The sequence below is a fragment of the Fusarium fujikuroi genome, chromosome FFUJ_chr01, assembly GCF_900079805.1.
Source record: "Fusarium fujikuroi IMI 58289 draft genome, chromosome FFUJ_chr01".
Taxonomy (NCBI): Eukaryota; Fungi; Ascomycota; class Sordariomycetes; order Hypocreales; family Nectriaceae; genus Fusarium; species Fusarium fujikuroi.
The window spans coordinates 4,429,629-4,453,718 of NC_036622.1; the positions used below are offsets into that span (position 1 = coordinate 4,429,629).

Here is a 24,090-nt window from a genome sequence, read left to right on the forward strand (position 1 = left end):
TTTACAGCTTCAGCTTCTCGTTGAGCCACTTTGTCGCAGTCTCAACACCTTCGTCAATGTTCTCAGGCTTAGTGCCCTGGCCTTGTCGTACAGGCTCCTTGCCGCCCGATCGGCCACCAATAATCTCCGACACGGAGGCAGCCCATTGCTCAGCAGTGACGCCCTGAGAAGCAAGATGCTAAAATAGTTCGTTAGTGTATGCAATTCTAATTCTAGGGGTAGACTTACAGTTCCAACGTAAACACCATGTGCAACGGCACCCTCCTCCTTGCTACCAGCAAACAGATAAACAGTCTTCTCCTTATCTTTACCCTGATAGTGCTTGACCACATCAGGCAGGGCTTTGCTGCCGGTGGCACCGACAGGCAGGCGACCAACGAACCACTTAGCATCCTTGTTAGCCTCGAAGTACTTCTGGACGATATCAAGCGCAGTCTTGGACTCGGCCTTCTGGCGCTTCTTCTGCTCAGCAGTCACAGCAGCAGAAATCTTTTGGAAACGCTTGTTGAACTCGTCCTTCGTCAAGGTCGAGATGGTTAGCTGGCTGAGCTCCACAGACACGGCCTTGACTTGAGCCTCCTTCTCAGGACCGAATGGCAACTTGTCGAGAGCATCAATCTTCTTTGAGAATTCATCAGCCTCACGCTGAACCTGGTGAGCAGCCTCACCAGTGTAGGCAATGATACGGCGAATACCCTTTGCGATACCACTCTCCTCAATAAGGATGAGGTCCTTAATCAACCCAGTCTGCTCAACGTGGGTGCCGCCGCAGAACTCAACACTGTACTGACGCCATTCCTTCTTCTTGGGATCGGCGAGCATCTCATCGATATCTCTGCCGATGGAGACAACACGCACAGGATCGGGATAGGTCTCGCCAAAGACAGCACGACAGCCCTCAATCTGGCGAGCAAGCTCCAGATCAACCTCCTTAGAAAAGATCTTGTCTTTACGGCGAATGTATGAGTTCGACATGTCTTCGATCTTCTTGAGCTCTTCAATCTTGACGCCAGTCTTGTGAGAGAAATCGAAACGGAGCTTCTCGTTGTCCACCAAAGAACCCTTCTGGTTGACATCATCACCAAGAACCTCCCGCAGGGAATGGTTCAGAATGTGAGTACCGCTGTGGTTGTTGCGGATAGGAGATCGGCGCAATTCATCATACTCGCAGAGAACATCGTCACCAGAGGATAGTGTACCATACTCGATATAACCGTTGTGTAAGATATAGCCGCCATAGTTCTGAACATCAAGAACCTTGAACTCGGCAACATCGTCAATGACGATGCGTCCAGTGTCAGCGACCTGACCACCTGATTCGGCGTAGAAGTTGGTCTTGTCGATCAAAAGACCCAGAGCAGTCTTCTCGGGTACGTCCTTGGTCGACTTAAGGAAGGATTGGCCGTCGTAAATGAGCTGGACCTTACCCTTGGTGTCACCCTGAGCAAACTTGGCGTCATCGTTAGTTCGCTCAGCCTTAAGATCCTTCTCGAGCTCGGAGATTTGGTGCACATTGAGCTTGGAGAAAGTTTGGACAGACTCCTTGACAGCCTTGCTGGCCTCACGAGCCTTGATTCGAGCAGCCTCGACCTCAGCATCGTCAATCTCGAGGCTTCGCTCTTCAGCCATCAATCGGGTAAGGTCCACGGGGAAACCGAAAGTGTCATAAAGTCGCCAGACAACATCACCCTCGAGCTTCTTGGAGCCGCCCTTAGTGGCCTCGGCAGCATACTTCTCGAACTGAGCCTCACCACGATCCAGAGTGCGGGCAAAGGCGACCTCCTCCTCATCGAGAATCTCCTTAATGTCTTGCTGCTTCTTGACAAGCTCGGGGAATTGCTCGCCCATCTGGTCAACAAGTGCAGGCAAGATCTTGGAGAAGAAGGCGCCGATATCGGCGTTGAAATACTTTCGAGCATATCGCACACCTCGTCTTAGTACACGTCGGACAACGTAACCTCGACCGTCATTGTTGGGAACAGCGCCGTCAGCGATGGAGAAAGAAAGGGTTCGGATGTGATCAGCAACTACACGGTAGGCGGTATCAATGCCATCGGCATCATCCTTGCCATACTTGTCAGCGTAGGGTCGGGCGCCAGTGACCTCCTGGATCTTCTGGAAGAGAGGGGTGAAGCAATCGGTGGCATAGTTGGAAACTGTATCCTGGAGGGCAGAAACCAGTCGCTCGTAGCCCATACCGGTGTCGATATGCTTGGCGGGGAGAGACTTGAGGCTTCCGTCCTTTTGTCGATCATACTGCATGAAAACGTTGTTCCAAACCTCAACAACCATAGGATCATCCATATTGACGAGGCTGGCAGCATTGCGGCCTCCACCGACCTTGTCGTAGTGGATCTCACTGCAAGGACCACAGGGACCTTGGTCACCCATCTCCCAGAAGTTATCCTTCATGTTTCCAGGAAGGATATGATCCTCGGGAACACCAACCGAGAGCCAGAGCTCCTTGGCCTCCAAATCGGGCTCCAGCTTCAACTTCTCGTCACCCTCGAAGTATGTGACGTAGAGACGATCGGGGTCCAGACCATAGACCTTTGTCAAAAGTTCCCAGGAATATGAAATAGCCTCCTTCTTGAAGTAGTCGCCGAAAGACCAATTACCCAACATCTCGAAGAATGTGTGGTGATAGCTATCCTTGCCGACATCGTCGAGATCGTTGTGCTTGCCACCAGCACGGATACACTTTTGACTGTCGACAGCGGCCTTGAGGCCGGCCATAGGATCCGTCTTGCCAATGGTGCCGAGGAAGATGGGCTTGAACTGGTTCATGCCGGCATTGGTGAAGAGTAGGGTGGGGTCATTGTGAGGGACGACCGATGAAGAGGGGACTGAAGCAGAAGAAGTCTTGTTAGTGATTTGTGAGTCAGAGGAGAAAAAAACTAAGTAAATAGTGGTGTTGAGGCTGTTCTTGTCGAGAAATTGGATATAATTTCAATATATTTTAATGCAGTGAGACGAAGTGCCCGCGCTATCGCAATCGCATACCAATTGTGTGACCCCTCTGCTCGAAGTACTCGAGAAAGGTCTTGCGCACGCGCGCAGCGGGCCACTTGAGCTCCGACTCGGCCATGGTCGTGCTGGAATAAGACCGACGTAGAATAAAAAGGGGCGATCTCTTGCTAGTCGCAGTCCTGAAGATATTCCGCGCAGGCGCTGCAGTGATTGTCGGCCGTGGAGGAATCGTCGTGGTGGTAGTGGGGGTTTCTGATTGAAGATTGTGGAGGAGAAGTTGACGTTGCTGGGGTCTGAGTTGGAGATGGAGTTGCTGTGGCGGCGTAGGCGTAGACGCAGGCGCAGGCGGAGGAGGGTAGAAAGTTCTACAAGAATGAGTCAAGACCGAGACGGATACATAAGGCCCACGCTCTCCCGCGCCGACAATCGTCCTCAAGCTCCGGGGCCTATAGCGCCGACTCCAACGCCCGCAACCGCTGAAGCTTACTGCAGTGTTTCCGTTTCGGCCCCTAGTGACACTCACCCGATTGATGCACGCCCACATCGAGCCTCGAGGGACAGAGGACAGACAAACCAAACCAAACCCTACCTTAGCCAAAGAAGAGGAAGCCCGTCGCCGTCACGCAAAAGACAAGTCAAGACTTCAAAATTTCATCCTCGCCACGTGTGGTTGCCAGTGTCCTTCTCCGAGCGGCTGATTCGACCTTCAGTCGGATAGTCCAGGTGTTGAAGGGTTTAAAAATTCGCCGTTTTAACTAGGTCTCGGTGGACTACGAATTGACCACTGCTTGAGACCCGTCCTATTGCGATCATGTTACAATCCCCGTCATCTTCCGCCCCAGCTACAGTAGCTGTAGCCGAAGGGGTCGATAAGACAAGAAGATTGCGCCGAAAGAGAAAGGCAGAGACACAAGATAATGAACGGCTTTCTAAACGCTTGAGTCTCCTTAATCTGGGTATGTTTTATTCTTGTTTTCCTTAATCGTTACATCGTCCTCATCCTTGCAATGCCCATGAACTAACACCCATCGTGCCTACAGAACGGAGCGGAAACAAGTTATACGTCCCTGTCGAGCAACCAACAACAACCCCAATTTCTTCTGCTGCTCCAGTTCCTACCTCTTCAAATGCTGTTTCGAATCCAGTGCCCGATGAGACCATGCAATTAGACGATTCGAAACATAAAGTATACATCTACAACATTGATGACGAGCTCTCCTCCGATAGCGAAAGCGATGACCCGGGCAAGCTCGTCTTCTTACCAGATATCGAGAAGCACCTGCGCGCGAATCGCATCCCCCCATCGGTACTAGCCAACAGCGAGGGAGAACTAGCCGGCATGCAGGTAGTGCTGTATAGTGATCCCAAGTCGTTGACGGTGCCAGAGGACAAAGATAGTGTGCGCAAGGCCATCATCGAGTCGAGAAATCGCACAAGAGAGCTACAGCGGCTAGAAAGGGAGGGTAAGACGGAGCCCCCAACGATACAAGACGCCATATTGAATACTGGTATTGCCACGAGTACAGACGACGACCCAGACGCGATGGACTTGGACTAGAGCAAGGGAACCGCACATGTGACGCCCGATACACACACTTATATATATACCCAAGGCGACTGGAGTTTGTTCACTGTGAATTGGAAAAGAGAACCTGGCGCTTGAACGCCGGTATTTGCTTGTATTTCTATGCTAACTACATTCATTGATTGACTTTCAATTTCATACTTTCTGACGTGGCCGCCCAGCGACTTATGAACCGTCACATGGCTCAAGAAACAACCGTCCATGCATGCATGCATGTCTCTCAATCGAACCTTTCCAGCGCCTAACACCGTTTATCGCGGAGGCGGAGGTCCTGTTGGAGGAGCATAATAGTCTGCCGGTCCATCGGCCTGTCTCTGCTGTCCTTGCGCTGGGTCGATCTTTGAGGCATTCGGGGGCTCTTCGTACATGGGAGGTCGTGATGGGTCGTAGACTGGCGGAGGAGGCATGTTATGCATTGGATAACCGCCAGGCTGGGCGTAGTTGCCAGGAGGAGCGTAGTAGTATCCGTTAGGAGGATATGCGTAACGGGGATCGACCTGAGCCATCATGCGCCTACTAACAAAACACTGCAGAGGGGTTAGAATTGGTGTTTTGGATGTGTATCACAGCACAGGTGCGACTTACTCTATGATATGCTAGTGGCCGTAAGCCCTTTTGGATTCTCTTCTTTGCATGCCAATATCCTCCGACGATCCAGAGTGTAAAAAGAAGTACGATCACGGCGAGGATAGTCCACTTGACGATATATCCCTCCTGTTGTCGAGTTAGCATGCGCAACGTGAACGTACGAAAGTTAATGATGGATGCTTACTCTGCTATACCACCAATAGACATCGTCGTCGTCGGTGAAGTACTCGGAAGTGTCATCGTCCCTGCGCTCAAGCGCATACCTCACGAAACTCGCCATATTGGCGATAAGAAATCGTTCTTTAGAATAGGCTGTTGCGTGTGTTTGTTGATTTTTGAGATGGATGGAAATCAACCGAGTACGAGGTACGCTGAACGGTACTCCGAGGTCCGTACAGGTGATTGGAAGTGCCCTCCTCCACTAAAGTTCACAGTAGGTTGCCAAGGTGCCAGGTGCTAGGTGCCTGAAGGATCCAATGCGCAAACAACCCCCAATCGCAGGGATAAATGAATGGATGTCAAAGTCAGCACTTGTTGAATGAAAAAAGAACGGCCCCCAGTGAGTAAGAAGATGATGAAGGGTCGAGAAAGAGACTAGAAGGAGTTTATTAGGAGGATATGCTAAGAATTCCAAAGGGAGAACAAGGTTGATTTTCACATAAAGGCCCGTCGTACAAATACGACTCACCCTTCCCCGTTTTAAGCGGGCGCTCCAGTGTACAAAGGCAAGACAAGAAAGGGGACAGGAGGGGGCGATAGCCACTGCCAGTGCCTTTATCGTGCGTAGACGCGACGATCTATGCGGCAGAGTTACGTTACGCTCGACTCCTCAAGTTTCACAGGCTGACAGTGGCAGGGTTGTTGTCACGTCCCAGCGGCTACGAGCCTAAGACAAGCCACAAAGCCCAAGACATGCACCCACCTCACCCTCTTTGTCTCCTATGTACAAGTATATCGCTGCTCCGTTAATAAGATGATTGTCTTTGAATAAGGTATCGACTAACCAGCTACTAGCTAGTCTTGGTAGTCAGCCCCTCAGCTTACTCAAGGTGAGGGTTGCTGTGAAGAATCCTTCACGAGGAGAATAAGACTCTGCCATGATAAGAATCACAAGCCCTGCACATAAATGAGACTCAGCAGTGAGCATTACTGTACAAATCATGCTCAGTAAACTGTGAGACGGATCGATCGACATCCGTACCGTATTAGCGTATGACAAGCAGCCATCAGCTCAGCCTCGTAGCTACTTGAAACATCTCGTCTTTTCTTGCATTGCCAGAAGCCACCGAGGTAAACACGGACATTCTGGGCTCATTAGATAACTATCGTGCACGCTCAACTCCTCTGGTCGTGCAAAACTCAAAAACTTCACTTTCATGTCAGTAACCGTTACACTTATGTGCGCAAGGCTGCAACTATAAGTTTATCATATTCTGACAACCAATCCAAAGACGCCATCGCTCTAATGCTATTAACGACATGAATAACCACGCTGCTTCTGAGGTTCTACAAAACTACACCTCCAGCGGCCCCCCAGCCAGCAAAGTCGGGGCCTGGACCATCGAGACGAGGGTTCGGGGGGAGGCCTTGCTCTCGTCTTCGAGCGTCTTCTGCTTGTTGATGCGCCTGTTGAAGCCGCTGCCTCCACCATAATAAGAAGACAAGTGAAAAGGTGACCCCAATGATCAGGAGGCTTTCTAGGACACCATCGTCGTCATTTGTTCCCTGTCCATCGCCGAGAGCACCATCGTATAAATCACCTCCGGTGTAATGCTCCTCCTCATAGTATTGGTTGTCTTCTCGCAGGAAGTTAGCGATCCACTCGGAGAATGAGCGATCCTTCTTAGGCTCTGGAGGCTTTGTAAGTATGTACCTAGGATTCGTATCTGACAAGAGAAACTTACTGGGCTCATCCTGGATCGAGTGTATCGGTCCATGTGTCAGCGTGTTCCAAGCGCTTCGAAGGCGAAGCTTTAGGAGACTCAAAGTTACTGGTAGATATGCCTCATCGTTTACCTCTAGGGCATGATCGTAGTATCTCTTTGCGAGATGAAAGTCTTGTACCAGACCAATGCCGTTTTCGTGCATCCAACCGAGGTTGAACAGTGCCTGTGCGCTCTGGGAGTAGTCGGAGGCTCCGGTGTAGCACTGGACAGCTTTTGTGATATCTTCTTCAGTACCAATACCATGGTAATAATAATCACCCATCTTTACTAATGCGTCAACATTAGACTGTCTGGAAGATCGCGTCCAGTAAACAAGAGCAAGAGATGGGTTCTTGAGAAGACCACTCTTCTCTCGAGGCTGTCCAAGTAATGACGAAATGGAAACCCCATTTTGAGCAGAATCTATCATGTAGGCAACATTGGTCTGGGCCTTCTCATAGCCCTGCTCAGCGGCCAGAAGATACTCAAGGAATGCGAGTTCGTAATCGCTAGCCTCGTAAGCGTCGTTGGCGTCGCCCCATGATGACACCAGGGGCTCTGCCTTCTCGGCAACGCTTTTGTAATACGTCAAGGATGCAGGACAATGCTTCTCTCGTCCGACACCATGATGGATCATCTCTGCGATGTAGTAGTGGGCTTCAATATTGCCGTGCCTACCGGCCAGTTCAAAATAGTTGTTGGCAATCCTGACATCTTCCTGGCCACCCTGGTCCAGGTAAAGTTGACCCATCTGCACCAAGGCCGGGGCATAATCCTGATCGGCTGAGGATTTGAAGAGCTCCATAGCCCTCTTCACGTTCTCTTTTTGGCCGTAGCCATGAAGCATCATTAGACCAAGGCCATGTTGTGACTGAGCATCGTGTTGTGTAATGCCACGCTCGAACCACACCTTGGCCCGCTCAAAATTCTGAGGAACGCCGTCGCCTCTCAAATACATCCGACCCAAATACCCAGCAGCCTTACTGGCAATCTTTTCGATTCCAGGCTTTGGGTTCTCGCTTAGGCGACCGTCCTTCTTCCAGTAACGTAATGCGACCAGAACAAAGTACTTACGTGCTAGGTCAACATCTCGTTCCAGGCCTCGTTGGCCGTCATAGTATATGCGACCGAGGTTATAGGAGGCCTTCGAATCGCCCTTCTGAGACATAAGATCCAAGTACTCAATCACATCGTCTATGGCGGCATTCGCATCAGAGCCAGGGCTAGCCTTGAATGCGTTCATGCCTGAGCTTGAAGCACTCGCGCCTTCTCCGTAGATACCTCCGTCGTCATCAGAAATTCGCCATGACTGATGGATCCAGGACCGACCACCAGGAGGGCCCGCTCGGTACCAAGCTATAGCTTTGTCTGCGACACGCTTGTAATATTTCACAGCTGCCTCGCAATTCTTCGTCGTGCCAACACCAGCGTGATGTCTAAAGGCCGTTGCCATCTCCGCACGAGCATTTCCACGAATAGCGGCAAAGGTATAGTAGAGGAGCGCCTTGGCTTGGTCACGCTCTACAACGTTGCCGATCCCGGTCGAATAGTAGACTCCCAGCATATACTGGGCTGTTGAATTTCCGTAGACAGTTGCAAGTTGATGGTAGTTGTTAAAGGCCACCTCCAAGTTCCTTGGGTAACTATAATTGCCGAAGAAGTTTATCTCTGCAAGCAGGTAGAGAGCATCGGAGTTGTTTTGCTGTGCGGCCTGTTCCAGAAGTTCAACCGCTTTTGCGACAGCGCCGTTGACTGTGGTCTCTTGGGACTGCGATGGGGCTGTTGCCGGACCAGATGGAATGGCTTTAAGTATGTAACGCAGAGCGGTTCCAACGAGCCCCGAAGGTCTTCGCTTTCGGCGATGCAAAGGCTGAGGGGCTTTGGTGAGTTCTATTCTTGCCGCATCGACCAGTTCCGCGCCTGGAAGCTGTCAGTGTCTTTGCGCCTTGTTGGTGGTGGGAGTAGTCGTACCAGGTTGCGGGCCAGCAGGCTGACTTTGATCGACACCGACGTCGGTCTTTGGAGAAGCGATATATTGATTCTGTCCAGCTCCTTCAAGGTTCTTATCCTTATATGTTTCGTCATAATGTTTGACATTTGTGCCGAGTCCTGTGGTTACCTGCCAAAGCACTAATAAAGAAGTCAGCAAGCCAAATTGACAGCTGTCGCGTGTTACAGCAAGGTACGAAATGGGAGACTAACGGAGAACCCAGACTATCGATTGACGCATCGTTGGCAGCTGCTATGTGCCGGAAAGGTCAATTGTGCTATAAAGCATGGCTATAATGCAGAGTAATAATTTGGTGAGGCCAACGGTGTTGGAGTTACAAGCTGTCCAGATGAGGTCGGAGCTTGCATGAGGTAATGCAGCGGCCCAGAAGGGAAAAGCGTAGAACTGTATGGCTGATGATTAAGCAATGTTAGGCCAGGAACCGACAAGCTCTACGACCCTATTACATTCATTCAGCATCAGGTGACAGACAGATGAACGAGAACGGCTTTTGTGTTTGAATTAAAGGAGCTGAGCTCCAATTAGACCTGCCTCGATTTCAGTGCAAGTGATACACCCAGTAAGCACTGTACGAAATCAGATTGGCTCTCTAGCTAAGTACACATAGGTAGGTATATACTCCGTATGCACCAACCTATTGAGATTCCACAATCGCGTTTAAAGATCATGTTCAATCAGTAGAAGCACGGCAAACAGTTTGGCTTATGCAGGCTCACAGACTCACGGTGGAACGGTTTCTAATGAGGCCGTTAAATCTATTCGAAATCGTACAACAGGTGATAAGTTTGCGTAACATACTATCTGTATATAGGCACGCAAGGACGATCCAAACTTCAGCAACCCCCCGTTAATTCAGTTCAAATGGCTGTAATCTGCCGAAACTCTATTTGATAGCCACTTTCAACAAAAAGAAGCAATTATACTCAAATATCGCTTCGGCGACTGCCCATTTTGGAGTTATTGGACCTGATGCCTGGTATACTGACGGCGTGGCTTGCTAGTGCTGAAGCTATCCTAGGCCCCAACCACTCAGAGTTTCAGGTCCCTGCAGTTAGTGTCTCTCCAAGCCTCCTCAACGCGAAAGTCACGGGGACCGCGTTAATGGCTGGGAGCTAGCGCGTCTTACTTAACGCGCTTGCATTTAACTGACTCCTGGGCCTTGCATCACCACTTTAGCCCGAATTCTCACGGCGATACTCTTCTCATTTCTACGCATTGTACTACCACAGATATCAGCATATACTCGCGATACTCACGGTTTCCCTCATTGCTTCCATGAGTACCGTATTTGTGTAATTGGATTGTTTTGTGTTAATTGCCCAGAATTCGTTTCGTTCGAGCTCTCCTCGCAAGAGTCCCTCCCTCGTATCGAGGGCTCATCGTGCATCCACCTCCTCCCACCATCGGTCTCCACCTACAAGCTATCGCCATGTCGACCCTCAAGCGCAAAGCAGGCGCCTCTACCGGGAACGATTCGAAGAAGCCTAAGGCCAATGGCAACATTGCCTCATTCTTCGGAGCAGCTCCTAAGCCTGCTGGTGCTGGTGCTTCTGCTCCCGCACCAGCCGTCAAGTTTGATAAGGCCAAGTGGGTGGCTTCCTTGAAGCCAGAGCAAAAAGAGCTCTTGCAGCTCGAAATTGATACTCTTGATGAAAGCTGGCTGGCGCACCTCAAGGACGATCTTGTCACAAAGGAGTTCCTGGACTTGAAGCGATTCTTGGATCGAGAAATCAGCTCTGGCCGCAAGGTGTTCCCACCTAGGAACGATATCTACTCTTGGTAAGGACGAAATATCCTTCTACCTGCTGTGGCAGCTCCTAACCTATAGCTTATAGGTCCCGTCATACCCCTTTCAGCAATGTCAAGGTTGTCATTGTTGGTCAAGACCCCTATCATAACGACAACCAGGCTCATGGATTGGCATTCTCCGTTCGACCCCCAACTCCTGCACCACCTTCACTCAAGAACATGTATATTGCTCTGAAGAAAGACTATCCTAATTTCGAGCCACCACCAAACCGAGGAGGTCTTCTCACCCCCTGGGCAGATCGTGGTGTTCTCATGTTGAACACCTGCCTTACAGTTCGAGCCCACGAAGCCAACTCGCACTCTAATCGAGGATGGGAGAAGCTCACACAGCGAGTCATTGATCTAGTGGCGCAAAAGAGAACAAGGGGTGTTGTTTTCATGGCCTGGGGAACACCAGCCGGCAAGCGAGTGCAGAAGATCGATCGCGTCAAGCATCTTGTACTACAGAGTGTCCACCCTAGCCCTCTCAGTGCTTCCAGGGGGTTCTTTGACTGCGGTCACTTCAGAAAAGCCAATGACTGGCTGGTTACACGATATGGGCCTGAAGGTGAGATTGACTGGGCACTCGGACCTGGCACATCCACGAAAGCTCCAGCGACGGAAGCCGATGCCAAAGAGGCTAAATCTGCTGACAAAAAGGCTGAGGTCATTGAGAAGACTAAGCCTGAAGTGGTGAAGAAGGTTGAGGAGGACAAGGAGAATGATGCTTTCGACGAAGATGAGGAAGCTCTCGAAGAGGCCCTTCGGTTGGCTGAAGAAGAGGAGAAAGAGAAAGAAAAGTAGTGTTTGAAAATTGTTCGAACTCGGGAGTGTATGTGTAATGACGGCGTTCAACACTAAGGGAAAGGTACATGGCATGCAAGCGTAGGGACAGCTTTCCAACTATTAAGTTTTCGGTTCCGGGTCAGGGATCAATGTAGGATCAGCCTCGGGAATCTATGTACCTGGATATTGGAAAAGGTTTATAAGATGAATGGGTGAGTTAGGAATATTATGACGCTCAATACGTGATCCTCACTTGGTGCAACTCCCCACAACCTGACGCATAAAGTGATAGATTGTTTCGGGAATCAGGGCGCAGCCGGAAGGGACAGAAAGTTCCGGTTTGAGGCAGATCCTTGATCTCAGATGCGCAACACTTTTATCGTATCATGTTCGCGGTTAAGAGAAAGGTCCGTGTTTAAGAGATTGTTAATGCATCCCCACTGTTCAGCCCGCCGAACTGATCTCATCTGGGTATCTTCTTCGAAGGCGAAGGCGAAGCGTGTGATACGTTTTCGTTTCGAGAAGAATGAGGCGACCTTGTCGTCTCTATGTTTGGTAAAGGATACCGAGGTGCATGAGACTGACTACATATGTTGTCGTGAAATATTGTAGGTCACTCCAGGCTACCATCTTGTGCGAGGACCTGCGTCAATCAAGGCATATACCGATTCTTGTAAATATCGGTGGCCTCTGAGCGTATTTAAGGAAGAAAAAGCATTCATGGATATGTTAAGCTGAGATGAGCTTTTGCGACTAGGGTTCCAGAGCTGCCATGAGGCGAATCATGGACCCATGGCAGATAACGGGAACAATCTCTGCACTGGCTTATACCATTGGGTCATTTAACTCAGGGGTTTACAGCCAGCGAAGGTTTCGATAAAGCTGAAACAGGTTGCAAAATCTACATTCCAGTTTGGGAGACATCAGACTGACAGTAGAGCCTCACCTTAGAGCCCTAGGAGCCATACTGTGCATCACATCACAATTCATCTGCATGTCAAACATGGAAGTTATTTTTCGCCATCTTGCGTAAGGAGATGCCAACTCATTGCGTCGATCTCGGAAACTCTTGCCAGACAACCACTCAAAAATGCTTCCAAGCAGCGGCTTCGCCTGGGGAGGGTGGGATGAGGATGCGCTGGCGATGCCAACTCACACCCATGAGCCCCGCGGATGGCCAAGCTACTGGTACAGCTGCAGCCATTGGGCCACAGCTCCAGAAGCTAGGAAAGAAGTCAGAATGGCGGCTATATTTGGCCTCTTCAGAGCCAAGAAGCTTCCATGTTCGTAATCCAGAACCTGTTGTAAGCGAGAAGTTCCTGGCAAACATGGAATACCCCAGGTGAGAGATCAGCTCAACCATGAGCTAGAGCGCAAAGAAGCAATTCAATCGGCCGAGGGCGACTCGATATGGAATGAGTAATGGAAAAAGACAGATATTGCCTCTCATGACGTGGAGTTAGGCTGAGGACTGTGATAGCAGCGCTGTTATTGGCAGGGAAGCGAGCAACAGAAGAGGTTATGGTTGCGGCGCTTTCGTTCTGATGGCAATGGAGCTCTAAAAGAGGCACGGGAATTACGAAACGTTGGCGGCGAGCCACCCGCCACAGTGCTTGATGGCATTAAAGCGCAATAAGAGAAAATGCGTATCGTTTGGCTGCTCATATCTTTGGGCCCAGGAAACATGATGAGCTAAAGGCTTTGGCGTCCAACCATAGCGCCAAGATGACACGCTTGTAGGGGCCACTGGCGGTAATTACCCCTGTCCATCATCCCAAGTTGGATCTCGTTTGATGAAGCTTAACTTGTACTGAATATGTATGCTGCCAGGAACTCAAGTCACCTGCATATTCAGAGACCATTGACGATTATGAGCTGTGTTGAAGGGTTTCTGCAAGCCATTTATCGACCGGTGAAACTGTGCCCGTAGCGAACTGGTGCGATAAAAGGTCATGAGGCCACCCAATTAACTAATTACACGGGCAACCCGCTTGCTCAAGGTAATTAAAAAGCAGAACTTTAAGGAACGTGGAGATCCACTCGTCTAGTAAAGCCTTGGCCTTGTGCAACGGCTGAGTCCCGTCTTCTAGTGCTAGCTGATCCAATGGTTGTGTCTGGTGTGTACCTCTCTGTGACTCTCATAATTTCTGTTCGAGGGACGGGAGAGAAATCAAGGTTGCTGTTAGGAAATGAGAAGATGGTTGAAGACTTTCTCGCTAGTCTAGAGACATCGTCAGGCTAACTTATGAAGTAGGCAAAGTGATTATCCTCAGAATAAGAAACTTGGCGAATTCTTTTTCTTGCCCAAAGCACCCTTGACATAGACTGGAATGGGCCAAGAGACTCAGGGCTGAGGGCAGTGAATTGCTTTGCAACTTGTGTGTCATGACTCTCAGCCTCATTGTTACAGCGTACAATTATGTGTTGTGTATTGTCTCTGAAGATATCGTGTTACACAGCATGACCGTTGTCACAATAAGAGGCTGTAGATTTGATTCAACGACCAACCAAGCAACTCACACTATCTAGCCACATTGTTAGATATTGTTGGATCTGTAAACTACCAATTCATCTCCATGATAACTCGCTCAATCTATGCACGCCCATCACATCCATCCATATTGCCCCCCCTCCCCCAAACCCCTACCCACCCCATGTCCTCTTGTTCATGCTCTCTATCCTCTCATCCCAGCGAGGAACCCAATTCCCAATCCTAGTGCTCTTGTTCTTTTTTCCATTGTACGTACCATCCAATCCAATCCCATCTAGTCCAGTCCAGTCCAGTCCATCATGAACCTGGTCGCGCATCCCAGTCGCCCCCTGAGCGCGTCCCCCCCATCCCACTGTCACCCTCACAATTCTCATTTTGTCGTCTCATCTAGACTTGAGAATCGCTTTTTCTCCTCTTTACCTTATCCTCTTGTATGATTCAACTTTTCTTTCTATTTTTCCATATTCATCTATTTTCTCTGAACCCTGGCTTCTTTGAGCCCCTCCTTTTCCTATTCTTTCTTCTCTCTGTTTCGTTTCGATACCCAGTACCCAATCTCTGTGTTAACCTCTGAATAACTGAGGTGCAGAGGGGAAAAAGGGTCCCCTACTAATTTTATCTGTACGCCCACCCAACTAACTTGGCTCATCTGCCGCAGGTGCGCATCAAAACTGCCCGATGCCCACCTTCCCTGACTTACACGTCTCGCCTTGTCCTGTGTGCAGCAGCATCCAATCTTCAACAAGCGACATCGTCATCATTTTTATTCCTGCTAATTCTTTTCTCTTCTCACCAAAAGGTTCACGGTCCTCGATTCGTTACTTTTGATTCTCTTATCGACAACCCTTCAAAAACCTTGCTTTTTACAACTTCAGCTGGGGAGATTATCACGAATACCTCGCTGCTACCCTATTTAAGGCACCTCCTGAAAGATCACCGCCCCTTTATTTGAGATCTGATTAGACTCGACCCGACGTCACTTTTCCTATATTCAGCGCATGGGATTCTGCTGCGTTCTCGTTTAATTCCCGATTTCGAATTATCATCCTATAGTCACAGCCGATAATGGCAGGCCTTTTTTCTCGCCTCAAGGGCAAGGATGGCAAGTCCAAAAAGAAAGGCGCAAACGATTCTACACAACAGCTACCACAAAAACCACAATGGACAGACGCCTGGGCACGCACATATGTTGAGCCTGAAGAAGTTCACGAGCTGATCCGATGTTGCACAGAAGAGCTCAAAGCTCGAGGTATGTCGTTGATTACATGAAATACAAGATATGTATCTTTGTGTGTACAGCATGCTGATCGCCATGTCATACCAGGTCTCGATCACCCTTTCCTCTTGTTACCATACCGTCCCACCTCCGATCCCAGCGCTGTTCGTTCCTTTATTCGCCATTTCTTTGAATCTCATGCCAACTTACGGGGAGAACAATTGACACAGGAACTTCGCATGACAGAACCTATGGTTAGTGTATGCGGAAAGAGGGGCATGATCGTAACTAATATCGAGATAGGTGGTTTCCGGAGTTGCCAAGTGGTGCTGGAGTCGCATTCAGGGGGGCATCGTTGGTTGGGATGCATATGAACTGTTCAAAGTGGGAGAAATTGGTATGCGCTTCTCATTTTAGGTTTCCTTGTGGTACTAACTTGCGCTATAGACTCAAACATGGCTCGAGACTCTTTCAAAACGTTCATTCCTATCAGTGTTGAGAATGGTGCCCGTCAGCGTATTATCTTCGACTTCTTCGACCTGCTGGCCGCTGTTGCAGCGCATGGAAAGTCCAACGGCCTAGGTGGGCGAAAGCTTTCACGAATGGCAGCATGGTGGGCATTCGAACATAAAGATACTAACAAGGGTTTTGAAGGAGGTTATGATGCTTGGCTTCGGTAAGTGCCCTTGAGACTTGTGATGCTCGCGATTGCTTATCCAGAAACTAGTGCCGCCGATGCCACAAGCCATATGTTCTTCGCTTTCCTCAGATCCCTCTCGCCGGAGCAAAACGTCACTGGCATTACAATGCTACCCAGATCCCTCCAGAAACTACTTCAGGAAACCGAGTATCCTCCTCAACGACCTTCTCTTATGATGTCAACCACAAACAAAGTTGTCATGATTGTGGATACCGTATCGCCAACTCCTTTTGCGCTCCTTCGGAGAGCGAACCACTTCCAATATCGTGATTCAGACCGCGCATTACAAGAGTTTTCCGAGTACGACGACCCTGTGCAGGCTTTGACCGACGAATGCCGCCGAGTTCTCAAGGCTATTTCCGGTGCCAATCAGTCACAAGCTTCAAGCTCAAAGCACTCTACAAGCTTGCGCGATGCCTCCTGGTCACGATTCGAGGATATTGGCTTCTCTTCTACGCTGGATGAGGATGATGACGACGACGACAGTGCTTTGACCTACAAACGCCAGCCACCCGCTCTGCGAAGAACCCCTGCGTCTGGTAACGGACTGGGTAGACCGACAACCCCGTCTTGGGCCGACTTTCTTTCTTCGGGATTTGTGGATGAAAACCAGCCTGCTCGGTCAAACTTGCTTCTACCCCCTGACAAGGTTCTGCCTCCTCTCGAAACCCAGAGACAACAAAGTTCTCAGTCGCATCGACCAAGGCTTGAACATGATCACTCGCTTGAGCCCGGGGAGCTCGCAAGTATTGCAACATTTTTACTGGACGATTCGTTCTGGTGGGTTTGGATGTCTAGTCTTGCCCCTGAGGAGACTGCAGAGCGCAAGTCGGCCTTTGGAAGATGTGCCGTCATCGAAACCAAGATTACTAGTGGCCGTTGGCTCGTGATGGAAGAAATGGTTGCCGGCGCAGCTCCTGAACCTCAGGAGGGTGCATATATTGCAGAGAAGAAGGGTCTTTTTAGCTGGACAAAACGTGGGAAGGGCCTAGGCCGACGGAAGTCCACAGCCAATAAGTCAGTCGAGAACATTGGCCAGGGCACCAGCAAGGCCAGCATCGGTCCCGATACTCATGCCAGAATCCAAGCCAAGGCTGCGCAACTTCGTGCGCAGGAACAGCAAGGGAAAAAGCTAGCTCAACAGCCCTTGTATCAGCGACGAGGTCGAACTGATGCTGAGCTCATGGCCGAGAAGACTAATAGTGTTCTCACCCTTCAGCCTACAATCATTGGCGAGGCTTCATCAGCACTGAAGTGGGTTTCCAAGTATGATAAGGGAACGATTAAGGATTTGTACATGGCCAACAACAATGCGGGTCGTGGAACTATGGTATCACCCATTCCATCTGAGAGCATGAACGGTGACGCTGCTTCCAACAATGGCACACAAGCCCCGGATCAGCCTCCGCAGGTGCCCGTTAAGGACGTGGCATCCCCGATCACATCGCCTACTTTCTCGCCCACTGCGAACGAGACAACAAGGAAACCCCTGCCACAGCCAGAACATCCCGTCGAGGTCCAGCCACAACCTGAACCTGTTCAGGCACCAACCCCCGAGCCAGTTACAGAGCCCGCCCAAGAGCCCACGCCTGAACCAGTGCTTCCCATCAGCCCTCTTAGCCCTGTGCCGCCTCCTAAGGACGAGGCGCCCCAGGACTTGGCTCGTGAGAATATGGTTTCTCCTACTCCATCAAGCCCTGAGAACAAGAAGAAGAAGAAACTCCAGAAGGCAGAAAAGGAGAACCGCGGTTTCCGGAAGTTGTTCCGCAAGAACAGAAGCTCCAAACTGCCTGATGACGCTGCCGCCAATGTTCATGAGTTCCTCCGTCAGACCCAAGCAACACCAGAGCCCCAGGCACAGAAGCCCCTCACTCCAGCTGACACACCTGAGCCTGCAGCCGCTATTCAACGTGTTCCAGTGCCTCAACCTGCACAAGCAGACGAGGCTGACATGCCTACCCCCACACCTGCTGCTGAATTTGTGACACCAATGGAGGAGCCTGTGCAGCGAGTTGATACACCTCAGAAGAACCAGGATATCGCGGAGCCCACTATCGATCAGTCACAGATAGCCCTCAGTGCTAAGGACTCGGCTCCTGCCCGGAAGGCTGTCCCTCAGTTCAACCAAGGCCCTCTTCAGGACCAGCCAGCCTTTGCTCCTGATTCGGATGATGAAGACGATGCAACGCCTCCTCCTATTCCTCGATCACCCCGCCATTCCCCCCAGATTGGAGGACCGGCACAGCCTGAGGAGAAGCTGAGTCACAGTGCCGGTCCAGGAGTCCAAGACCGCTGGGCACAAATTCGAAAGAACGCTGCAGAGAGGGCCGCTACTCGCCCTGACGATCAGCTTCGGCCGTCGTACAGTAACAGCAACAGAACTGGAGATGGCGACGACGATACAAGTGGAGAAGAGAGTGAGTCTACATGGAAATCTTGATACCGAATATTAAACTAACGCGATGTTCCAGCTATTGAATCTCGTGTTGCCCGCATCAAGGCTCGTGTAGCCGAGTTGACGAACAACATGGAGGGTACAAATGGTCCCCAGGCTAATGCCACCCGTCATTAGGTATCCCCCAGCGAGGCGGGCGATCTCAGCCCGAGGTGGAATTGTAATACGCCCTTCCTTCATTGCCGGCATGGACGAAGTCTGTCCTTTATACGAACAATCGCGACGACGTGACACATCTACGAGACACATTTCGCAATCCTTGCACACGTTTAATACCAGCCGACGCTGATTTGCTTTCTTAATTTTTCTCTGGCCTCGTTTCTTATTTTTTGAGCTTCTTCTTTCTCGTTTGACATATGATACCACTAGAAGATGTAAGAAGAGAAAAGCAGCGAATCTTGACAGTTACATGAGAAGAACGAGGGGCTCAAGAAACCATGGACTGGGCTTTTCCGAGTGCCATGAAATCCTGTACTTACTCATATTTTTTTCAGCCCAAATTCTAGCAAATCCCCTTCTCCAGCGTTTCTTATATATTTCTTGCTTCGGGGACCATCCTTAGACTCGCCAATGTTGACATTAATGTGATAGCCTGCCCGAAAGTGAAGAATCCACAAAAGAGTTGAATGTTCCAAAATGAAACTCCATATGTTGAGGTACCTGTGAGTAAACTCCTAGTATTTTAATAGTTACAGTATTCACTAGCCTTACTTATGACCAAATAATATAAATATTTTGGTACGGATTCAACTTCGTCTATGATGGTCTGGCTCTCTTCCCTTTACCACGGCCTCTGCTTGTGGGCTCATCATCACCTTCATCGCTAACTTCTTCAGCATATTCCTCTTCATCTACTGGAGCAGCTGCATTCCTCCTTGATGCTCTTTTTCGCTTACCTCCATTCTCAGCGCCCCTTGGCTCTTCGCCTGTAACATTTGCTCGCAAACGATCTACCGCTGCAGCCATACGTTTGCTTCCCTGGGCTTTCTGTCTTGGCGCAAATGCCTCCTTTGCTCCAACTCCAACACTGCCACCAAAAAATCTGGTGATGTTGCTCTGTGTACCTTCACGGTCTCGCTTGTTCATATCTTTGATGACTGGTACGAGGACCTCGTCCGTACGTTCTTTGCTCCAGCCAATGGTAGCCATCAAGAACTGACGTAGTCCCTCTACATCTGGCACACCCCACTGGAAATTCTCATTGCTGTCATCAACCTCTGGATGTAGGTACGCATCATAAACCGCCGGGTTAGGAAAGCCTGGTGGTAAGAAGAGTTTGGTGCCTTGAGATTTGCGAAACTTCTTGCGAAAAGGCGTCGAGACATCAGCGTCCTTAGGGCGTGTCTGCGATTGCACCGATATCCACCATTCGCGAAAGTTCTCTAGTCCAGACTTGCCAGGAAACTCAGAGAGAATCTCAACAGCTGTTACAGGGCCGACACCTGGTAATCCCTCAGTGTAATCAGAGCCCAGCAGATGCGCAAGAGATATAAGTTGCTCTCGAGACAGGGAGAGCTCCTTTTCGATGTCGCCCACCAAGTAGCACTCAACAAATTTATTGCTATTAAACATGTTCTTGTACACACGTGTGCCACCGAACAAGAAGGTGTCCGAGTCATCAGTCACAATGCCATCGACAAGTCCTAGACGGACGAGCTCAGCACATTGAGCTTCAGCTTCCATAGGGGCGGTGATATAAGGAATACCAAAGAGACGAAGGAGAGCCTGGCACTCAGTAATCATGACTTGAGTGACCTCATCAGCGTCTCGGCGGTCTTTCTTCTGTTGGTTTCGTAGGGCTCGCAGTTCTCTTTCATAGTCTTCTTTGTTTTGCTCGGCTGTTTTGTTATTGAGCTCACTGGCGAAACGGGCATGTTCTTCGGCTTCCTCGGCCATTTGTGCCATGAGCTCTTCGTCGCCAGGGTCGCTGAATTCGTCGTACTCCACGTCGTCAAAGAGCCCATCGTCGTCGATATCAAGTTCTTGGTTTCCTTCCACTGCTGGAGCGTCGGTGGAAGGAATTTCCTCAAAGATAGACTCAGGGCTCTTTTCTGCCGCGGTCCCAGCATTGGTAGGTACCACATCTTCAAATTCTGGCTCAGGTGATTCTGATTGTCGAGACTTGTCCTCATCTTCTTGCGCTGGATGTGCAGTTGGTTCTTCCATTGTACGATCCGCAAGGCCTTGGGATTCTGCTTCAGGTGATGGCTCCTTGGCCTTCTCTACAACTTGTTCAAGGGCATCCTCTTGCTCATATGCTAGAGTTGAAGCTTCCTCTGTCGATTCTGGCTTTTCAGTTTGAAGAGAAGCTTCCTTGATGTTCTCGACATCATCTTCCGGGTCGATGGTAATAGGCTCTTTCTGGGCAGGCTTCTTTGGTGATGGCGGCTTTTCCAAAACCTCGACATCACTATCATCATCTGAGGAAGAGTCGATGTGGATCAGCTGATCTTGCATCTTGCGGCGATAAATCCGCTCCTCTTCTTCGGCTGCCTGCCTGTCTGCGTTATTGATTTCACGCTCTGTTTCTTGCTGCTTCTTAAGCGACTCCCGGATATCGGTGTCATCAGTTAACCATGGCGGCAAGGGTCTGGGCGCATTCTCATCCTGCAGTTCTCTCTCAAACCCGCCAGCCATGTCGTCCTCTTGGTCATTGAGAACAGCTGGGTTTTCATCCGCGACTTCGGATTTCTTGTCCGGTCCAGCTTCTGGGGCTTTCTTCTTTCCAAATAGTGACGAGCCCCAGTCAAGTTTCGGGAATGGCAGCGGGCCATCAAATGGGTTCCTCTTGTTCTCAACGACGGGTATAAACTTTGGTTTTGGCTGAGGCTTCTTTTTCATCCTGGCTTTTGCAAGCACTGTCTGCATATCTTCGTCGCTGTCGCTATCGGCAGGAGTATCATGCTCTTGACGCCTGGGCACCGCAGCGCTTGCTCTATTGTTAACAATATGAGCAATCATAGAGCCTCCTTTGGCCGTGATGGGCTTTTGTGCGTCAACCGACTTTTGTGTCCATTTAGGCGCTTCCATGGGAACGTCCTCGAACTCCTCCTCATGATCTGACTCTTGTCCAACTCCATGTTGATTTTGCAGTGACATAGCTATTGCGCGGTTGAGGTCATCCTCTTCGTCGTTGTGCAGCGCTTCTTCGGGTGGTTGTGCAAACAGCACATCTGTATTCTCGATATTTCCGCCTACGAAGAGTGACTCCTCGCCCTGCGGTGAGGACTCTTGGCGATGGTTACCATATATTTGCCGCCGTCGTGCCGCTATATCCTGGGCTGCTTGGTAGCTAGCAATTTGTGCTGCAGAAGGTTTCGGAAGTCGATTGAGTCCCTCTATGGGAACGTCTTCAAAATCTTCCTCGTCTTCCTCCTCGTCTTCCTTTGATTGGTACTGAACTTGAATGGCATCCACGTCGATAGGTTTATGTGCCTCTCCAACGTCCTTGTCTCTGCTGACCACACCCAAAGCCCATCCTCCCTCGGCACCCTCATTCTTTACCAGGATGTACTCTCTGTTCTTTTCGCCAGCAACTCGTGCATTTACCCCAAGTGTCAGGTCGGTGCCAGTCATTCCGACTTCATACATGAGACGTTGAGTGAGGTGATTGCGTTCCTTGACCCTTTCGATCTGGAACTTGGAGAAGGCCATGCGATCTGGGAACATTTCTTCCAGCTGCTCCTTGCTGAGACCCATTCTCAATCGGCTCCTCAGTCTTGCTGCGTTCAGAATATTGTATCGATCAGGAGCTGGAAGACTCTTGAAGAATTCGCCATCAAAATCGATCTTGCTGAAGTCGTAAAGATTAATATCTTCACCTTCATGGAACTGGCGCGCGTATTCTTCCAGCTCTTCTACACTCATGATTCGTGGATCATCTGGCTTTCCCATTGCCGCAATACCGCCACCATCTAGATCAGGGAGATGGTAGGCGTCCTGCTTTCGAAATGTTCTACCCTTCCGCCTCTCATTTTGAGATAGGAGAGCCTCGTCATCGTAAACAAGTTGACTGGCATCAGGAATCACTTCTTGTTGCTGCTCTTCTCGGGCAGATATATCACGTTCTCGATCTCTCCGCCTACGGTCGTGGTCTTCTTCCGCAATGCGCTGCATTTGCACTGCTAGCAGTTTACCCGCCGTTCGAACGGCATCTTCACGGCGACCTTCGCGTCTTCGCTTTCGATGCTGAATCGTCTGTCTCTTTAGAATCGGTGCGCCACCGTCGAAGACGAATACTGGTTGAATACCAAACCACAGAAGCTTGCATATGCGACGGAAGAAACCGACGACGTGCGAGTTGCGCAGCGCATTGCCTTCTTTGTCGCGTACAGCTTTGAGAAATTGATATATCCAAATTGAGGCATCGACTGCGAGTCGTTTGCGATTTAGAGTCGCGAGGTTCGTCGGTCGGGCGCATGGCTGAACAACTGTCCATAGACCGGTCACACCCATGATAGGCTATGACCGTGAATTCAAATGCAAGTCCGTATAATAGGGAGAGGCACAAGGCCTTATGTTTAAGGGATACGCCCTCGTCTGATGAGAGTAATGCTCATTGTCTGGATGCGTAGAAAAGGGAGGGTCGATGGTTCTACAATTGGATTGGCATGAAAATAATGAGAATGGGAAGTCCAAGATCTAAGAAAACAAACAGAAGTTCACGGTTGCCTTCAGCATCGAGCTTCTATAACGTCAGCGTGGGGCCGATATATCGCCGCTATTGCCGCTAACCCTTCTGTTCGCAAAATCAACGAACATCACATTCCCCACGTCTTCGCTAATACTACAATTTACAACACTCAACCCTCTGGCTCCTAAGCCTTCTTGAGTGGAAATGGACACTGAAAAGGCTCGAGAATATCTCAGCAGTATTCTCAACAAGAACCTTCGCGTGTACACCTCCGATGGTCGGTTGTTCTGGGGCGCTCTGAAATGCACCGACCCTGTATGTTTCAATACCCTACAGCTGTTGAGCCTCGGTTGTAAGCGACGAACTGACCTGACCTGACCTTAAAAGGACAAGAATATTGTGCTGGCTCACACTTATGAATATCGGCAGCCATCTTCAAGAGAGCGTGAAAAGGCAGCAGAGAAAGCTGATGGGGAAACTGTCAAGGTCGACATGACATCTCGCTACTTGGGTCTGGTTGTTATACCTGGGGAGCACATTGCCAAGATGGAAGTCGAGGAGTTTGCGAGTCAAATGAGGAACCAGAATATCATATAACGTAGCGGCCAGGGGAGGTCAAGAAAACCCGGGATCTCGATCCTAAATAATAGAAAGAATTATGTAACTTATTATATGCTTAGAATACCTTCACCAAGTTTAGGATACCTTTGCTAAGCTTAGGATGCTCTTGTTGAGTTATTTTGACACCTTACATCAAGGCCTGATATATGGATAAAAGAGATAAAATTAATGAATTAAAACTACAACAAGGCTACCGCAAAAGAAAGTTATCATACCCATTCAGCCTTTTGCAACCCGCCCAGCCTAAAGCTACCCACAACGCCTTGTACAACCAAGATTGCGTTCCCATCATTACTACCGAACGTGAGGAAAGCAGGACAT

General features: G+C 49.8%; 8 protein-coding genes; 4 read left to right on the plus strand and 4 right to left on the minus strand.

Moving 5' to 3' along the window:
* Position 1: 1 nt before the first annotated feature.
* On the minus strand, positions 2–3,088 carry FFUJ_00728 (probable alanine--tRNA ligase, cytosolic; the record flags this gene model as incomplete). XM_023571829.1 has 3 exons in its annotated part: positions 2–178; positions 229–2,846; positions 3,004–3,088. The coding sequence occupies 3 exons, from the start codon at positions 3,086–3,088 to the stop codon at positions 2–4; spliced, it is 2,880 nt and encodes a 959-aa protein (XP_023424774.1).
* A 693-nt stretch (positions 3,089–3,781) lies between these two features.
* FFUJ_00727 (uncharacterized protein) lies at positions 3,782–4,528 on the plus strand (the record flags this gene model as incomplete). XM_023571840.1 has 2 exons in its annotated part: positions 3,782–3,926; positions 4,011–4,528. The coding sequence occupies 2 exons, from the start codon at positions 3,782–3,784 to the stop codon at positions 4,526–4,528; spliced, it is 663 nt and encodes a 220-aa protein (XP_023424775.1).
* Positions 4,529–4,806: 278 nt separating this feature from the next.
* FFUJ_00726 (uncharacterized protein) lies at positions 4,807–5,423 on the minus strand (the record flags this gene model as incomplete). XM_023571851.1 has 3 exons in its annotated part: positions 4,807–5,082; positions 5,141–5,269; positions 5,328–5,423. The coding sequence occupies 3 exons, from the start codon at positions 5,421–5,423 to the stop codon at positions 4,807–4,809; spliced, it is 501 nt and encodes a 166-aa protein (XP_023424776.1).
* Positions 5,424–6,649: 1,226 nt separating this feature from the next.
* Positions 6,650–9,298, minus strand: FFUJ_00725 (related to HRD3-involved in degradation of Hmg2p; the record flags this gene model as incomplete). XM_023571863.1 has 4 exons in its annotated part: positions 6,650–6,993; positions 7,048–8,988; positions 9,040–9,198; positions 9,271–9,298. 4 exons carry the CDS (start codon positions 9,296–9,298, stop codon positions 6,650–6,652), a joined length of 2,472 nt encoding a protein of 823 aa, XP_023424777.1.
* A 1,210-nt stretch (positions 9,299–10,508) lies between these two features.
* On the plus strand, positions 10,509–11,671 carry FFUJ_00724 (probable uracil-DNA glycosylase; the record flags this gene model as incomplete). XM_023571874.1 has 2 exons in its annotated part: positions 10,509–10,858; positions 10,915–11,671. 2 exons carry the CDS (start codon positions 10,509–10,511, stop codon positions 11,669–11,671), a joined length of 1,107 nt encoding a protein of 368 aa, XP_023424778.1.
* Positions 11,672–15,209: 3,538 nt separating this feature from the next.
* FFUJ_00723 (related to morphogenesis-related protein MSB1) lies at positions 15,210–18,632 on the plus strand (the record flags this gene model as incomplete). XM_023571885.1 has 6 exons in its annotated part: positions 15,210–15,393; positions 15,469–15,614; positions 15,664–15,757; positions 15,808–16,036; positions 16,088–18,477; positions 18,532–18,632. The coding sequence occupies 6 exons, from the start codon at positions 15,210–15,212 to the stop codon at positions 18,630–18,632; spliced, it is 3,144 nt and encodes a 1,047-aa protein (XP_023424779.1).
* Positions 18,633–19,271: 639 nt separating this feature from the next.
* FFUJ_00722 (RAD13-like protein) lies at positions 19,272–22,970 on the minus strand (the record flags this gene model as incomplete). The annotated part of the gene is made up of 1 exon (XM_023571896.1): positions 19,272–22,970. The coding sequence occupies one exon, from the start codon at positions 22,968–22,970 to the stop codon at positions 19,272–19,274; it is 3,699 nt and encodes a 1,232-aa protein (XP_023424780.1).
* Positions 22,971–23,352: 382 nt separating this feature from the next.
* On the plus strand, positions 23,353–23,745 carry FFUJ_00721 (uncharacterized protein; the record flags this gene model as incomplete). XM_023571907.1 has 2 exons in its annotated part: positions 23,353–23,463; positions 23,536–23,745. The coding sequence occupies 2 exons, from the start codon at positions 23,353–23,355 to the stop codon at positions 23,743–23,745; spliced, it is 321 nt and encodes a 106-aa protein (XP_023424781.1).
* Positions 23,746–24,090: the final 345 nt, after the last annotated feature.